This window comes from Lingula anatina, chromosome 5 (genome assembly GCF_051362555.1).
Source record: "Lingula anatina isolate TDL-2025a chromosome 5, LinAna3.0, whole genome shotgun sequence".
Classification (NCBI taxonomy): domain Eukaryota; kingdom Metazoa; phylum Brachiopoda; class Lingulata; order Lingulida; family Lingulidae; genus Lingula; species Lingula anatina.
Window position 1 is genome coordinate 8,173,061 of NC_141771.1, and position 19,138 is coordinate 8,192,198.

The following is a 19,138-nucleotide window of genomic DNA, read 5'->3' on the forward strand; positions in this document are numbered from 1 at the left end:
CTTCGCTTTTTACGGGAACTATTTGATCAATTTTCGCAAGTCTGTGGGCCTTGGTATCTATTTCAAATGTTTGATTTGACCTTCAAAACGAACCACCATACCATCACTGTCGAATTCAAATGTTACCTGTGTAGCCAGTTTCAAGTTAATTGAGTAGTTAATTAATCAGCTTTCACAAATCCCGCACGTATCAGATGAGGTGATCTTTGTTCAGGTACGCAGATTTGCATGACTCGCGATAACATCTAATTGACGATATTAGCGCGAAGATTCTTATTGTCGACGGCTACAGTTGCACTGGCTTTCCAGATTTTAACGATCTTCTTAGCAAGTCAACCCATACTAACTATCGAATTTTTTGAAATTAGAATAGTGCAAAAGTTGCAATTCATCGAATTTTATGATTTACAAAAATTCAATTTGCAGAGAAATTAAAAAATCGAAAAGATCGCATTATCGAAAAGATCGAAGAATTACCGTAATCAAAGGTGAAGAAATAAACAAGGTAGCGTTTCGATATTTCAGTCCCTGGATTAACCGCAATGACGACAGCAAACTCCACAGAATCGGTAGGAGTCGATCGCCCCGACGATACCTCCCAGAACAACACCCAAACGGACAAAAATACAGAGATGGCAACCATTCCATATTCCCAGAGCCCGGCAGAGTATCCTTGGGGCGCATTGGAAGGAAAACCCGCAAATGAATCCAATGACGAAACCCAGGAAGGGACGACTAGAGAGGAGGACTCAACCAATCCCTACGCTGCTGTTTCGCCGCACGGCATGATGGATCCGTCGGGATCAGAGAGCAATACCAACATGGCGACCGAGTGGCCCTCGGAGGAGTTGCTCTCACTTGGCACAGTGGACGGTCTGGCAATGACACCTCTGCGCTGGCAGTGCAGTATAACCACCACTGGTAAAACGCACGGCTTTCACTTCAAGCTGTACTGTTATTGTGATGCATTATGCCACGTCTTCAATGATTGCTGCCTTGGTGTCTCTAACAGGTGCAACACCTCTACGGACGACAGGTCTACCCCGCTGCAAATGACAACGCGGCTCGACAATACATCTACCCCTGGTGACGCAGTTAACATCTCAGCTACTCACGTAGAGCAAAATGCCTCCAAAAGTATCAACTTCGATGTGAATAATGAAGGCGACTTCAATGTAAGCAGCAGAAAGAATAACACTGAAGTTGGAACAGATGTAAACCAAGCATCGTCTCGTAGTTTAAATGCGAAACCGGCGTCGATTAGCCTCCCTCAGAAGAAAGCCCAGTCGCCATCTCTTGCGGACACCGCAAGTTCGATTGCGAATAAATTATCCTGCTACACACCGGGGTTCATAAATAACATCCCCGAGGTTACCAAAGGTCCTGTATTACACATTGGACATTATTGGATGGTGGACCAGTGTCCACACGAGTGGACAGACGATGTCGTTAGGGAGCTGTGCTCGGCCGCCTACACCAATATCAATACGCAGAGAGATGTGGCCATCAACCAACCTGTGACTGATGAGAGCACTTCGATTGCCTATAAAAACAGATTCTGCGCATTGTGCCACGGGGTGGAACTCGGTAAAAAGTGGGAATTATACGTTTCTTGTCGGTATACATCAGTTTTGAACCTTTTGGAATGCAGGTCATTCGACTGCGCTATCGAGAAAATACGCGAAAATGAATACAACTGCAATGGACATTTTAAACCCGATCTTAGCAGCAGAGCGCTGCTATGCTTTCCTGGCTTGACGGATGGTGAATACCCGGAATGTACCTATGACATTGTTGAAGGCCGCGTCACATGGTCCAACTATAAACACGACACACCTCTACAGAAGGCTTGCAAGGCTTACACAAACCCAGTACAGATTGCTTCAACCAAAATCTTGTATAAGAACTACCACTGCCTGCTGTGCTACAGTGGCTTGAAGCATTTTGGGTGCAGGGGTAAGGCATCGATATCGTTTGTATGTTCTTTATCATTTCTATTAAAAACATGTTAAGCTAAATCATATTTAAACTAGATACTTTTTGACATTCAAAACGGCTACAATTTAAAAGTATGACTAGAAATTGTTAGAATATAGCTTAGCTTTTTATGTAAATTTGCAACTTGTTCCAACACTTTTTTTCACGTTTTTCCCAAAAATTTATTCATATTGAACGTGTATTTTCCTATAAGCAAGTATAAAAATCGGATTCGGTGTAACGTGACAGAAATTCCCCCATAGCAGAGAGTCCGCTTCCTACTCATTTGTACAGGTGAGCCTCGCTCTAGCTTTTGACCCACTTAGGTCAGACTAACCCTAACCATTATAACTATGTGGAGGGTGGACTTCCTGTTACACGGACCCTCGGTTTCGTTACACCGGTTCCGGCTCCTTTTGTGCGATTCCCCATCAAGGAATAGATAAGTGCGCCGCCAGAATTCTTTTTTTTTATTTTGCACTTAAAACATTCATGGATATTTACCAATCTCATAATTTCTTATAAACATTCATTGCTCTGTTCAAATGTCACAGCCACGTGGACTAACGCTCTTTCAGTTACCGACATAATATCATAAAAAAACAACCTTTCAGTATGTTACATGCATTCAATTTAATATGAAAATATGTGTGAAGTTTATCCCATTTGATAAAGATGATTGTTAACTGTGCTGACTATATTTCAGAAAATCCGGCAACAGATCCGACTGGGCAGTTTGCATTTGACGCCTTTTCTTTCAGCGCCTTCCTTTACACTGGCGCTATCGAGGAGAAACAAGAGTCAGACGGAACCCAGGTAAGCTCAGTGTCTGTACCTTAGCAACAGGTACCTGTATCTAGGCAGCAGGTCCCTGAATCTTGGCAACAGGTGCCTGTTTCTAGGCAACAGGCGTATACGTTAATTTAACCAAGACTTATGAATGGCTACACCGTACCGTCTTTGCCTGAACTTCAATGTGGCCGAATACTAGTGGAACTAAACGTGCAATCTCACACTGTACACGTTTGAATCTTGCCGTGAAACGTGCTTCGAATCATATAGATAACAATAAGGGTTATTAATACATGTAGTTAGGGAATTTTTGAGTACCATGACTTGCGAATATACTCCATTAACAAATAACAATACCCATAACGATGTCTTTGTAATTCAGGACTTCGAAAGTGGTTTGATGTGTCCGCCTGGCTTCTTGGCGGATGGACAGACCTGTCAGCCCGTTCTCTACAACTTCACCCAAGCAAACTACCTACTGATACTTGAGTTCGAACCCCTTGGCTGGTCGCCCTCCGATCCTTTCCAATGCCAGACCCTCCGACGAGAAATCGAGGTCAAGCCCTCTGGCACCGTGGCCCACCCCTCGCTGCAGTTGTGCGAAATCATGACCGACCCGGTTACTGGCAACGTCACAGTTATCCTTAAAACACCGGTGACTTTCATCGAAGTTCTGGCAGATTATGGGCAGGGTTTGAAAGAATTGGCGTGTATCCGGTCTTTCTATGAGGATGAGCTGAAGTCCAAAGAAATATCTCTACCAGAAGGAAGACTCCGCGTGCGCCGTACTTCACAGGACACAGAGCACTGCCCGCGCCGAGCTGATGAGGATGACGGCAAGGTAGATGGTGATCGCAAACCAGAAAAACGACCAGCGCAAAAGAAAAGCCGTGCCTTGGTTATTGCCAGTGAAATCTTGTTGATCATGGCGATGTTCTTACTCTGTCGCGTGGTAATCTGGTAATGGCACCGCGTAACCAAATCAGCCCGTTGTTGTTACCAACTCTGCGCAACCAGACGCACGTGTAATCAACGTATTTTACTCAAGATCATTTATGTATAATATTTTGGTGGTTATATATTTTTTCTTCTTTGCCTTATAAAAAAAAGTAAGTTGTCTGGCAGACAGGCCGTGGCTGATCATCTCCATATACTTCTGTTGTTCATCATCGTTGTTTATGGTTAGTATGGACTCATCAAAAAACACAAAATGACGCGTTTCACTGTACGGTCCATGAAATAGCTCTTGCAGCCTACGGTGCTCTGTTCATCAGGTCTACCAAAGTGATAAGTGGGTTTCTCCTGGCAACCTTAGTGTTAATTCAAGCAGTCCAATTTATTTACAAGGAGCAAGTTGCGCGACCACTATATCGCCTATACTTCGCACGAAATAAGTTGAGACTACTGGAAACTTAGTGCAATGAGTAAAGTGACACAGAAAATCATATCACAAACCAATGTTTTTATTCAAGGAATTCTTGGTTAATGTTGCAGTCAAGTTCTTAAATGTCAGGAAACGTTTTATACATAAAAGGCGTGTTAACACCCCCGTTTCCTTGGGTGTGGTGTTCTCCGGTTGGCCGTTAAAGGATATCTTGTCCATCTCCCTGTTTAGGTATAATGTTGTCCAACGCTCGAAATGGTTCTCATGGAATAACCAAACCTTCTGGCAATTTGGCGGATCAACACTCCCTCCTATATATGTCAACCGATCGGCAAAAAAACGTATCTCACTCACTTAGGAGTCTCATATTAAAATGTAATTGGTGTTGGGGTATTCCAATGGTCACGCCAGGTAGGTCAGTGCTCCACTTCTCACGTCCTCCATTTACACTGTGATCAGTTGCCTGGATGTTACATTGTTAGACTAGTAAACTGAGCGAAAAAAATGGCTTAACCCAGGACTAATTGCAAAAAAATTGTAATGATCTTTTTTAGAAAGCTTTAAATATCCAAATTTAAACATATTAAAAATCTAGAAAAATCTAAGTAGTGGAAAAGGGTTTTTAAAGGCGATTCTGTTCATTCTCCCATGGTCTCTACACATTTTTGTCTTACTTATATATCGTATTAAATTAAGAGAAAGCGCCAATGTAAAACTTCCTGTATGAGAACACCTGTATGCTTCGAGAGAGAGAGAGAGAGAGAGAATTGTATACGGTTTCACTTTACCTAATAATGGTGACACACCCTCCAGGAATCACGAGCGGATTTGTGTCGAAATCACTTGTCTTGTAAATCAAGGTGACTTTGACCCCCAAAACTATAAATCATTAGGCTTACGTTAACTTATTTCCTTTTTATTTCCTTCACTGTGGTTTCATGTAATCCTTAGTGTCACTTGACTGAAAAAACAACGTCTTTTATGTTCCAATGCCGTGTGACACTGAGACAGGCTCCTCGTAGTGTCCTCGCTTTGAATTATAGGGTTTCAAGGTTGTATCTTTGTAAGTGAGGCCACCGCATTTATCTTTAAATCTACCTGGCGGCACACTAGCAAATCATTTATCTGATTAAAGTTTAATATTCATTCGTACATGTTATTTTGAATGCACTTAATTGTGCGGTTCGCAAATGATGATTTAATATGCACACACGAGGGGGAAGTACCAATGTCCTACTTATTTTTCTTTGGCAGTTTCAAAACAATTCAGTATAGAATGAGATGAAATGTACCGGACATGCACGGATTTGTAATATCTTTTGCAGTGGAGTATTTAAGACGGTCTTTCAGCACACGTACAGACCTTGAAATGTACGTAATACTAAAGATGTGTTTCCTCTCCCAGCTAGCTACTGTTATTAAATTCTGATGTTTTAACTCCATTCACGTCTCTTAACGGCTGCGTTTTACGCTTTTCAATTATTTATTGTACGAAAAAACTTAGTAAGCATCAAAAGAGAAGACTTTAAAAAATGGTGTTTATATTAAGGTATGAAAGTTGTCTATGTTATATTAAGTTCACGTTTTAAGCACTGCTATCTGCGGAAAACTGTAGTCCTGAGAAGTCCCGTGGACTTGAAGGCAGATAGACAGTCACAGTAGCATTTTTCTGTATATACTAAAACGATTCACCGGCCCAAAGCCAGCATTCATACTAGATATGTTTTATGCAAAAGGGGGTTATAACCGCCATTGCATTATATTGTTACATCATAATTATATCCGCAACTGCTCTGAAACCTAAATTGTGTTAGCGAAGATTCATGCAGCAATAGGTACGAGAGGTGTACTCTTATAACCCACTGTGATATGGTTTATTTGTAAAAAAGGCATCCGGATTAACTTGATCTGCGGGTCAAAACTTTCTGTGTATTTCTGCTCTGACTTTACGCAGTGCGTTTAAGACCATTTTTCTAACTCGGCTATGACAGCAGTTCTACTGCATGATTGGTGAGATAATAGTGCTTGTAGCGTTGGAGTCATTCTGGCGGTCATCGCATATAAGGCAGTGGTGTAATGCTAGTGATGCTGTGAGGGAATACTTCGAGAAATTAAAGGCCATTGGTGGATGAAAAACAAACTTTGTTTGAATGAAAGTATAAGACACGTGTCTAGCGTATATTGCGTGAAGGAAGCATGCAGTTTGGGAATGCCCTTGTCTCCTCTTTCGACTGAATTGTATACTATGATTTGTATTTTGTTTGTTTCTAATAGTTGAGCCCACTGCCTATATTATTTAACATCTCTGTTTTTCTCCTAGTCTCGAAGCTCCAAGTTCTTTGCAACTGGTAGTTCAAATCATTTAAAAGACACGAGTTACAACACAACGATTTCTTATGCAAGCTAGAGCATTTATTGTATTCTTTCATAATAACAATTTCAAGCAAATTAGAGAGCAAAATCAATAAAATCTGAATAAATACAAATGAAAATTACTTATGGAAAGATACTCTCCATACAGATTCGCTACTAAAGAGATTATTAAAACCTACCCCACTTTTATAAGCCAATAACGTTAAAGAAATTTATACCGACATCACTCTGAATAATCATTTAAAAGTAAATTTGACAAATAACTGTACCATGTGGTCCATTTGTCTTTTCTTAGTGGACGAACGTGCTTATTTATCATGCACGAAATGTTTAAATGTAAAATAAATAAATAAATAAATAAATAAATAAAATAAAAGATAATCAATTGAAAATAACCAATAATAAAACAAACATTAGTTACCCAACTAAAAATAAATAGATTCATGCTTAATTAGATAAGGTAAAAAGAAAACACATTGTATTTAACTTAAGATAGTAATAATAATAATACATTAATTAATGAATGATGAAAACCAATTAATTAAATAAAATGAAATAAGTTGTGGAAAAATATACCATGGGCACCAATCATATGAAACTACATAAATGACAAAATTCATGATTAAGCTCCCAAAATATTACATGCACTATGTAAAAGCTACCTGCAGTTGTAATTATATCTTGTGTTTGATGCGAAAAAGAATGTGATGCACGCATATGCACAAGTGTAAACATGCGAAATTGTTCACTTACACGCTAGTAAAAGTTCACATTTAGTAGTTCTGGTATATTGCTTAAAGGTACACCTTTAAGCAAACGTGTTTAGCAACTGCCCGTTCTAGCAATGCGTTTTCTTTTAGAGCTTCCAAGCTTCCAAGACAGAGACGACGGACTCCATGTCCTTCTTTTCCCCCAGGTCCATCTCCACTTCTGATATGAAATAAATCAGATTGGAATGCGAAATGACTCAAAGTTAAATGAAAATGTAATAAAATTATACAAAATGAATCAAGACAAGGATTAGAAACTCTTCATTTTTTTTTTTTTGGGGGGGGGGGGGGGATCAGATTTTTCTGAGATAGACATCGATTTTCCCATACTTTCAAATGGTCAATAAATCCGTTCTGAAATTCAAATTTGGTCGATTGTTTTTAGTGTGTGTGTGTGTATGTGTGTGTGTGTGTTTGTAAAAATCCCTTTAGTCATACTATTAAGGAGGACAGGTACATCTTAAGGTTCATGTCGTCCGATGGCCAGCACAGATTTCAGACATACTGCAATGACCGCCTTTTTGATGGTCAAATGGAATTAAAATTTCATATATTTCTGTGTGTTGTTTACATTGTATTCATTGTGGACATTTGAATCTCATATGAATAGTTGTTATCTCTTTAAGTTATCAGATTGATGTAAACCAAGGTAAAGCCAATGTGAGTGGAATTGGATTTGAATCTCACATGTATGAAATAAAATCAAAGTACATATACATCAATTCACAACTTACCCAGAATCTCCAACTTTTAATCTTAAACTTAGTTCTAAGTTGATACCAAGCTTCAACGTTAATCTTCATGGGGTCGTAGCCGTGGTAGAACGAGAAACAAAGCCCCGGATAGAGCTTCCCCTCTCCTTCAACCAGGTAATTGAGGGTGACGCCGATGTCAATCCCACCACGGGCCAGTGCCTGGAATCAACTTTTTGGAATCAAATATTGGAAAAAATACACTTGTAGATTTAGAATATCACGACTTTACAATCAACGTTTTGCTCAGATTTCAACAACAACCAGCGGTCGATGTCATGCTACACGATTCGCCTGTTTTTATAATTCTAGTCAATTAAAATGATTGAGCAATCTTTACTTGCACGTTTATTTCCCCAAACATCTACAATATTGCAGATGTTTGGAGAAATAACTGTATTGGCCTCTTTAAAATTTTAATGCATCTGTAAAATGAACAAATATCACTTTTCGAAGTCTTATTCATCATAAACCATAATAATCATAATCGAAATCTCAATTATTTTATCATTTACACATATACATATACATGTTGCATATACTTACAAGCAAATTAGCTGAGCCTCCACCAGAAATTCGGGCACTTGCTTTCAGAGTCATCGTCAGACAGTGAGAGCAGGGATCATATGACCGATCACAAAAGCCTGCCTTGATACGAAAGTCCACCCTAGGAGCCAAGGTAATGGTAACGGAGATTTTAGCGACATAGATGAAAAAGCTGAACACGTTGATGGATTTAGGTGACGGTTTGTAAACTGGGTAGTTTCTGTTCACTGAGCCAGATGTGTCTACGTTCACCACAGTCTTTCCGTAGACTTTGAGATAGACCCTTGTTCTAGTTTTGCTAGTTTTATAACGATAGGCTATTGCGGTTGCAAGTGTAAACCGTTTGGAGAAAACTTTGAGTTTGGCAAATGATTTGCCGTACACTTTACAGTATCTTCGTCTTCTATTTCTACCAGCAAAGACACCAGACTTGATGTAGATATTTGCTTTCGATGGGCCGTAACTGATGTGGGATAGACAGTGCTTGTTTTCTGGGTATTTGTTGTTATCGCTTGAGAACTTCGATGAACTTAACAATTCTGAATACCGTGAGCCGTAGGTACCCCAGGAACTGCAACTTACATGGTTAACTCCTCTTTTAGTGCGCGTGGAATTCACCACCTCATAAGTCTCAATAAGATTACCAAAGGGCACACCTTTAAGTTGAAGATACTCCCTAATATCTGAAAATGCACACTCATATCTTACATCTGCCATAAGAAGTGCATTGAGAAGGATTCTGTCTACCTCTGTTCGACCTGAATTGGGCCATGCCTTGTTTTTGGTGTCCAGTACCTTTCTGTAAGCAAGTTCGCCTTTGATGGTGACCACAGCAGCTTCACGTAATTCACAGCTAGATGTTGGACGAGTCAACAGATTTACTAGCCATTGCTGAACCGACTCAACGTGGAAGTTTCTTCTCAGAGCGTGGATACAGCCTATCTCTATCTCTTCCGTCTGTCCTTTTTTAGCAACTGCCAATACAACCGGCGTTAGTCTGTTGTCTCCAAAGTTACCAATAGCCTCAAGAGCGTCACTGATTTGCTCCGTGTTGTTATTTTTGTCGCCTGATTGAAGATGGCGTCGAAGAAGATCCACCAATTCTGACCGGAAACCAGAGCTGGTAGTTTCCTTCGAGGCGAGGGAGCCGAGAGTAAGTATGACGTGACTCTGGGATGGATCGCCTTGAGAGGACAGCGTGTTCCATAGTGTCTTGACTGTGGTTAAGATGTGGTTTGTGGGTTTGGCAATAAAGGACAACTTCTGAACCAGTTCCTGCTTTTGGTCGGCAGAAAGGGGGTGATACTGGACCAAACTGGATAGTGTCTAAAATAAAGACTTGTGACTTTGTGATGTTTTTTAAGGTAAATTTCCATAAAAGGTAAAAGCAGACCTTTGACGATGGAGGATAGTTAAAACAAGTATAAAAGCCATTCCAAAGTAATACATTTACATCAATAATTAGTATTCTATGCATTACCTTTTCGGCTTCTTTGCCGCCAGCGGTGATGTAAAGGTCCAAAATTTCTTTGCAAATTTCCCAATTTGTTGAACACCTGGCAACCATCTGAAATGGAGAGATGTATTTGTTAGCCGGTTTTACAATCAGCGCAGGTACATGCAGAATGTCTATATACCTAACCCATTAATGACTTTTTTAGTTATAAAATACATTCCGCGCTAGTCAAATCATCAATCCTGAAAGCAATTTATCAAAAATATATATACATGTTTCACAGCTTTTAAACGTTTTCAGAAACAGAAAGGAAAATGATGACACAAAAAATTGCTGACCAAGGGATCAGCTTCATGTTCTGATGGTTCGGTAAAACGCACCCATGACAAGTAGTCTCTTTATTAGACCACTGACGCTAATTTAAATAATAATTGAGTCTTAATTAAAATACCATCAGTGGTGTAAAAATGATCTCTGTTGAGCAGGTTTCTTGATATTGAAGACAATAGTCTGATATTTTGATCAGGCTATAACTATGTATGCCAAGTGATAACTAAACATGCTACATAAAGATTTTAAAATATTACTGAAGGCAAACCTCTTTTGTAGCTTGTATCAGTTGCTTAACCAGGGCAGGTTTGTTGGCGGCTGCAGAGGTTGCGTTGTTGTGTGGCATCCCAAGTTCATTTTCCAGCGACAGAATTTCATTCACTTCGTGTACTGAAAAAAAAAAAGCCGGTCAGTATGTGAACGTCCATAAGTTTGAGAGTGGCGATAAGTGGACTTCGCTCCCCCCTGTCCGATTTTTTTTTGTCTGCCTCAAAGAAACACTTACTCTCGATCAGCAAAAGTACATGATAATCAGAATTATTGATATAAGTCTTCTACGGTCATTTTAATTAATTCTATTCAGAAACAATCTCTCCACAAGGATAAATTAACACAATAATACATACATTTTGACGGATCTGTTGGATCCTTCATAAAGTTCGTCACAGCTTGACCTAGCTTATCCTCCTCATCGAACTTTCTCCTCAGAATGGTCCATCTTTGGTACACAGCAGACACTGAAATAGGTAATAAAAACTGCAGTACACGGCAATTTGAGACAAAAGGATGATACAGGTGTTGTTAAAATATAAGAAATAATGTCTCTAATAACCTATTAATTAGGAACCAATTCACAAATCCGGTACGTTATTTCTCATGCCCGTTTTGTTAACTATGTATTCTGTGTAATCAAATATATATATATATATATATATATATATATATATATATATATATATACTGTTAAAGTAGAGAGGCTATAAAATGTTAATTGTACACATCTTGAGCCTCGGTCACAACCGGCCGTATGGGATCTTACGGCCTGTTAGCGTCCACATTTTGCGCAGACTCTCACGTGCCGCGCAAGTCCTTCTTGCGAAATTTAGAGTTTGCAGACAGCCCGTAAGCATGTACGGAGGATGTTGGAAATGTCCAAAAGATTCTATGAATGATCTGTGAACAACTAGCTCGCAAACGTAACTTGCTCCAGTCGCAGTCGTGCGTGGTCCAGGACGCACGTCGTAAACAATGAAAGAGCAAGTGGCCTTTAAGTGTTGAGTACGACGCACGCCCTCACATCCAACGAACATAGTTGAAAGTACGGCGGAAGTGCGTCGCCCCCACGCCAGGAGTATAAAAGGCGTGTTTACAATGCACGCTCGTGTCTCGACAAATAACGTCGCTTGTGCCTCGTGTACAACATTTCACAAATTTCGAACTTTGCTAAATTTAGCTTCTAATATGCCTCCAAAAGGCAAGGGAAAGAAGCTTAGAGAGCAGAAAAAAGGGAGGAGGAAAAAGAGAGAAGGGCCCTTGCGGCCGGTTGTGACCGAGGCTTAAGGTGCTTGCCTACTATCTAATATCTACAGAACGATGTGGTGCTGTTTCTTTTATCATTTTACCTACGTTTACAAACTCCTGGATTCGCCCATGTAAAATCTAAGCTGTTATTGTGAATATACCCTCATAGATACCGAATGTAACACACGATTTTTAAAATCGATTATTTGTCTTTTGGCGAACTTAACTTTTCATTATATCAAAATATGACAAATAATCTTCATTAGTATTGAATTATCTAATCAACCATTTATTATTTTTTTGATGAGCACATTACCACAAGCTACTACACTCACCCTTGTCATACTGTCCGACCAGGGATCTTTTATGAAATCGAGCGCTGACTGCCGCTTCCATTCTTTGGACTCCTTCAACGGAACGCTTAACGTGCTTACGCAAGGTCAACGTGAAGGTAACGTTAGATGTCAAATATGCCCCAAGATCAATATTGCCCCCTTCCTCAGGGCTGATAGACTCATCCTGGAGGAATAAATACAAGAATGCTATAAAGTATTATAATCAATGTATACTTATAGGCTTTTACAGCCGATATTGTTTGTATTCCGTTTTGTATCATTCCGTATATTTATTACAATTTTATGCAGTCCGCTAATAAAGCGCACATATCCACCTTGCTATGCATGATAAATATTCAATTTTTCATACAATGTATTAAATTATTTTCCATGATCTCCATTCTACTTGGCGGGCGTTCTTATAATAAACCAATCGGTAATCGATTGTCCCGGAATTCAGATTATCATATAATTGATATGAAAGGCTTCAAAAATGGCGGAAGTACCAGTTGATGTAGTAAGCGGATTTTTCTCACTTGTCACTTCACATATAACTTTAAATCAAATATGTCATACTTCGTTATACCTATTGTGCGGCTATTAATCAAAGCATATCTACCTGATCTTCGGGTTTGTCAAACACCTGTACATGTCCGGAGACACTGGTCAGTATATTTCCACTAACACGCTGGACTTCATCTGTCTCGATGTCCACTTCGTCGGTGTCCAAGTCAGTATTATCCTCCTCATAGATGTCCTTGGAGGAAAAATGCTTCTTAATTTCTATTTCCCCAAACTGCAGCTCTGTTGACCTAGGATGAAAGGATTAATAATGGTAATGTGATGGTCATAATTACAATATGTTATAAACTGAATGACATCAACAACACAAAGAAAACAAAGTGTGATAAGCCGAAATAATATATATGAATTTGAAAGGCAGTCATATTTTATATTTGGTTATTAAAAAAGGCTGAATAGAACATCGCAAAAAATTAATAATAAAAAAAATAAATAAATATATTAACTAATAAACATAAGGTAAATAAACTTATAAAGATGTCATTAAATATTAACTTTTTTCTTGTCAGTTTCTTTGTTTTTATTTGCTTTTCCTTCATCATGCACATTGTGCACTTAGGACAACTAAATACATGTAATTCACTCACATGTAGCGTGAGTTGTGTTTCCCCATGACGTCCGTCTCTATGACATTTTCTTTGTCACGCACCAAATTCGTTTGAAGTACCGATAAAATGGAGCGCTTAAAATTCATGACATTTGTATTTCCTAAAACAAATTAGGGGAGTTCAGTGCAGGTTTAGATGTACCAGATGTATAAATAAAGGTAAATTGACTTGCTTTTAACCTTTAAACGATGCTTTTAAACGATGTGACATGGTCATCCAATTACTATAAGATTTACAGCGCATGCTATATTTTTGTGAGAATGTGATTATGGAGAAAACGTCTATCAGAGAGCAAAGGCACGCGCACCCACCCCAATATTTTTAAAATTTGAAGACAAGTTTTATTTAGGTTGAGGTATGCGTCGCATGGAAAAGCTAAGAAAAAATTGTCCCCGTTTGTCGTCTTACCTAAATCTTTCTTGGTAAACCTAGCCTCGGCAATAGTTCCGTTCCCCAGTTGAACAAACCAGGTAGGCTGGTCATACAGGTCGTCAGCAGACAGAGGAGCCTCGGACTGGGAGGTCGTGCTATTGGAATGGATACAAGAAGATATATATATATATATATATATATATATATATATATATATATATATATATATTCCCACGCATACAGCGAAATAAATGAGGAGCGTTGTAATTTACATATTATTTTAATTACTGTAATACACCACGTCACGTACAGTAAAATGGTCCTCACCCATTTCCCTTAATCACCTGCACAAACACATTGCGCATAAACATGAGAAAGGACGATGCATTGTTATCAAGGTAGTTTCCAAAGCCATCTGGAAAACAAGTAGTGCATCAACATACAAAACCAATTTTACTTTCACGTGCTACTGCATGGAATGTCTTCCAATAACATTGACCTTAAACAAATGTATGTGATTAGTTTACCTGTGCATGAGGTAAGAAACCATGTACATGCATCAACTCGAAGATCGTTTTATCAAACAATGTTACAAAGACTGAGGGAGTGGTAAAAAACATTATCGATAAAGAACTAGTTGAATAAGAAAAACAAATACAGATAAAAAACAACAAATTGAAACACATATATACCTCCAATATACTCGATATCTACATCAGCGGAGATGTGAAAAGTCTCCTCTGCCGGACCAAACAGTTTTGCATCACTTTCATATCGGTAGTGTAGAGTTGTTCCCTGGAAACGCAGCAACGTTAGCGTTACTTATTTTTTGCATGTTGGTTTACTTATTACACTGTCTAGGGTTTAAATTTCTATAAAGTCTAAAGATGATTGAAACCTGTGGTAAGGAGGGGTAAAACGTTACTCACTAAGGTTCAGATGGTGCATAGACTTGAATGTAGGATCTAGTTGTGTTAGGAATATCTTACTGGTATTGATTCTGAATGATTGATAACATCTACTATTACTGATAAACGAATATATACCAGCGACATGTATAAGAGTATAAATATATATATATATGATACAAGGAATGTTACTTAATGGTTTTGTCATCCCGGCATGTTAAAAGTTGTGTTAGCCAAGCTCATCCAAAAGAGACAACTGACTTAACAAGAATTAATAAAAACAATCAAATAAACAAACAAACAGACAGGCAAATAAATAAATAAATAAATAAATAAATAAATAAATAAATAAATAATAGTATGTTGTTCACGGGACTATTAGTACTCTTACATGTAAATCAGCCTGAGGCAGTGTGGACGAATCTTTCGACACGTAGTCCTCCTCGCCCTTGCATAAGGTTGACAGCACCAGAGCGACAACAAGGCACAGGTTAATAACAATAAACCTCATTTTCTTGATAAACACGTATCTTGGGAACTTAACAAGGTGGGATGATAACTGAAAGGAAATGCGACATATATCAGAAAATATTGTACGACATTAACACGAAGACAGTATAAAACGCACAAAAGTTATTACTTATCATTGTCCTATAATGTTTTGAAATGTGTTTTGCGAATTTTTGTTATATTGTGCATTTAATTAAAGTCGTTAGATAGCGTCCATTAAGGTGAAGACGCATCTTTAGGCATGTAGTCGTATAAGGACGTTTGTTTGTCCTTATCTAATATACATCTAGTGAAACAAATACTAACAAAAAAGCAGCTCTAATGTTATAATACATTACGTTTGATAGTGAAATACCTTAATAACTAAGTACCTAAAAGAAAACTTACATTTTGTTTTTTAAACAAATAACCAGGTTCTGAACTATTATTGATTGGGTCACAAAATTTTACATCGCTTATTTCAAAGACAAAACATTAAAAAGCTTGCAGAAATTGTGCTGATAATTGTGTATTTTATGGGGTATCATATTTTGTAAATTATTAATTATCAATTTCAATGTCCAGAATTACACCCGATTTTATTAATAATAAAATTAATCATTACTAAAATAATTTAATGACAGTGGCTCTATTCACCAACTTAACACTACTTTATTTATACTGTATCTCTTACCTGCATATTTACTTATATTCTTTGCAACTCCCTTTGGGTGATCATAAAAATCTTCCATTCTATTTTGTCAATCGCCTATTCAATATTTCCTTGCTACGAAATCTCTGGAGAACGTGCTTACGTCTTTTACAATTAAATATTAAACATATTATTTCTATTACAGCATACTTTAAAACTTCCTGAAGTAGAATTCGAATCTGTTATCCACGTCACGCGAGAGTGCTCTTTTATTGTAGAATTAAAGAATCAACCGAGACCTTGACCCTGACAGTTTTCATTCTTGCAAAAAAATTCACACGTCCATTTTTAAGGATATTTAACCTGTGCTCATTAACTTACTGTATCTTTATTTATTTGTATTTGATTACAGCTAGGTTACAGTGACAAAACAGTGAGGTGTAACCTTTTAACTTTTAACAACGGCAACAGAAGCAACCAACGACAATAAAATAATCATGGTTAAATGCCGATGGAGCAAAGACCTGCGATGTATAACAGAATTGAAATAACTCATATTGCTTAAACTACCTAAAAAACAACCATATTTCATACACCGATAAGAAACGAATCTCTGTCAATCCGGGTTGCAACTGGCTGGAACCTTGTATCAGTTCGAGCAATATGATATTTACATTTAAAAAAATACAGAATTAAACATATAAATTGGTTTTCCCTCATTTAATATGTAGATAGACCAAACTATGATCCTAATTAAAATTAATCGGATTTAATGAAATATCTAAAATTGTGGTCCCTATCACCGACCAAACGACTTTCCACCTAAAATATACAACTAACAGTACGACGTTGCAAGCTTTTTATGTTTTGTCTTTGAAATAAGACATGTAAAAGAAACAAGCAAACAAGCAACCGTTCAGACCACCATTCTTGTGAAAATATTTTTTAAAATCTTATAACAGTGATAATAAAGAATAAAAACAAATCAATAAAATACAGCGTTGTCCACTTACCCATCCCAGGCGTCTTCTTGCCCCAACGGCTTCAATAACTAGTGCACTTTGCTATCCATTCGTTTTATACACTTCACAAAGAAATGTATTCATGTAACGGAGCCAACTTCCATTTTAATTGCAAAATTAGTTTCCTTGTTTACTTGAGCTGAAATTCATTTAAATTCAGTACATTAATGCTTTCTTTGAAAATGTTTCTCATGGACAGATTAACCCGCAGAATGAAAGGGCAACCTCCCATATCGAGGCAAAAGGAACGCAGCGGACCATGAATAAAACACAACCAGTTGCATGTTTACACAGAAAAGCATCCAAAGTCTGTTTTAAACTTGTTAGATGGAGAATGTCCAAATATTTCTCACTAAAATACCATTTCTTGTTGAGGTACTTAAAATACAAAATTTCCTCTTGGGTGATTTATTCACATCATCAACGTTGGCTTAATTTAATACTTACTGAACAGATATGTGTGGTGCTGAGTTATTTGCAATTTACATAAAGTTTCTTCACTACATGTTTTTTTTTACTTCAAAGCTATGTTTTGTTATTATTTGTTTGTGTATGCGTGATTCTTTCTATTCTTATTCACCATGACAAATTGGATTTCTTTATGAAAGATTTTAAACATAACATGAGTAATCAATCGCTGCATGGAAATGTTTAAAGGCAAATAATACTAGTACTACCTTCAACCAAATTTAATATGAACTTTATAGTATACATTCTCATAGTCACAACGTCACTACTGGCGTGGTAATAGAATGATAAAATCTAATCAAACATCTTATTTTTCGGGGCTAAGAGCAAGTAAAATAATCAGTAATCGATAATAATTCAATAATGCAACCGATATCAAATTTAAAGGATGAAAATAAACAGCTGAATTTATTGTAATTCATCCAGGTTTATTAATGTGTTCTTCGTAAATGTTTTCCCTGAAATAGCTATTTTAGTTTTTCTTCTCCCTCATTAGAAAATCAAGTAAATGTAAATGTGTAAATTGATGTTTATCAGAGACCACATGAATGCTTTTCTAGCTTCATTGTAATATGCAATACACTGCCTCATGAAGATTATTCACCAACATTTAAAATTTCAAATTGTCAGCGAGAGGGAGAGAGATGGGGGCTTTGAAAGCTGCAGTCATCCGTTATACATGGAGTCACCTGTAATGCCGTACTTACTACAGACTAGACATTTTATAATAATATTTCAATTTCAAAGTCATGTCTAGGTAAAAATGTGTCATTTATTTCTACAAAACACATCTTATGTGAATTATGAAAATAGATACATGAAGGCTGCACAGATTAATTTGAAATGTTGCATGCAAGTAATGGATGCTACTTGGCGTAAACTGAACGAAACAGTGTGTTTCAGCATTGTTGATATGCGCCATATCAATCATTGTGTCGCAGGGAACGCTCCACACAGTCTTACAGAGGTACACCCAGACTGGTGTGCCTATATAGAGGCTATACGCCCAAGGCACCCAGAACTTACCACCGGGATATAGATGTATTTACGGTTTAGCTGCTACAAATAAGCAAATATATATATATATATATATATATATATATATATATATATATATATATATTAAGACTGGTTTAAGCAAAAAAAATAAAATAAATAATAATAATAATAATAATAATAATAATAATAATATATATATATATATATATATATATATATATATATATATATATATATATATATATATATATATATACCAGGCGCCCTCTGAGGGACCCTCTGTGACAGTCAATTTCATTTCACAAGATAAAATATCCGTCAACGCAGAGTACCTGTATTTACAGATTACTTGTGGAACAAAGGGTCTGAGCAGGAACCGCGGCAATCAAAATAGCTAGACTATAATATATCCGATATGTGAGTGGGCAGTACATGCCGAAGCAAAGGCTTACTGTTCCTACAGCAATACTTGTCCAAATTGAACAAGCTTTGATCGATGCCTAAAATATTATTCTAGTTCCAACTCCAAGAAACCTGTCGGGATAAAGCAATACCTTGCTGCTTTAGTAATAGCAGATGAGGCAACACGCACCACTGACCGTTGCTGTGACTACAGACACTGCTACACTGTATGAGCCTCCTTTGTGAAGCTTAAAACTCTTTCCAAGAGATAATGTTAAAATATGATCTTGAAATAATGTTATTAATGGCTGTTGTATGACTTAAAATCAGTCATGTTTTTATTTTTTTATTTTATTATTATTTTTTGCTTAATTAGATAATTTCAATTGAATAGTTGATG

The 19,138-nt window shown here is 37.4% G+C and overlaps 1 protein-coding gene across 1 annotated transcript; it reads right to left on the reverse strand.

The window, feature by feature from the left end:
• Positions 1-6,690: 6,690 nt before the first annotated feature.
• Positions 6,691-15,217, reverse strand: LOC106164618 (uncharacterized). Its single transcript, XM_087013279.1, has 13 exons — positions 15,098-15,217; positions 14,491-14,593; positions 14,126-14,213; positions 13,835-13,953; positions 13,406-13,526; positions 12,856-13,048; positions 12,237-12,420; positions 11,007-11,117; positions 10,649-10,770; positions 10,075-10,161; positions 8,595-9,920; positions 8,031-8,210; positions 6,691-7,456 (listed from the first exon to the last, which is right to left on the reverse strand). Exons 1-13 carry the CDS (start codon positions 15,215-15,217, stop codon positions 7,349-7,351), a joined length of 2,862 nt encoding a protein of 953 aa, XP_086869405.1. The 3' UTR covers positions 6,691-7,348.
• Between the last annotated feature and the right edge of the window lie 3,921 nt (positions 15,218-19,138).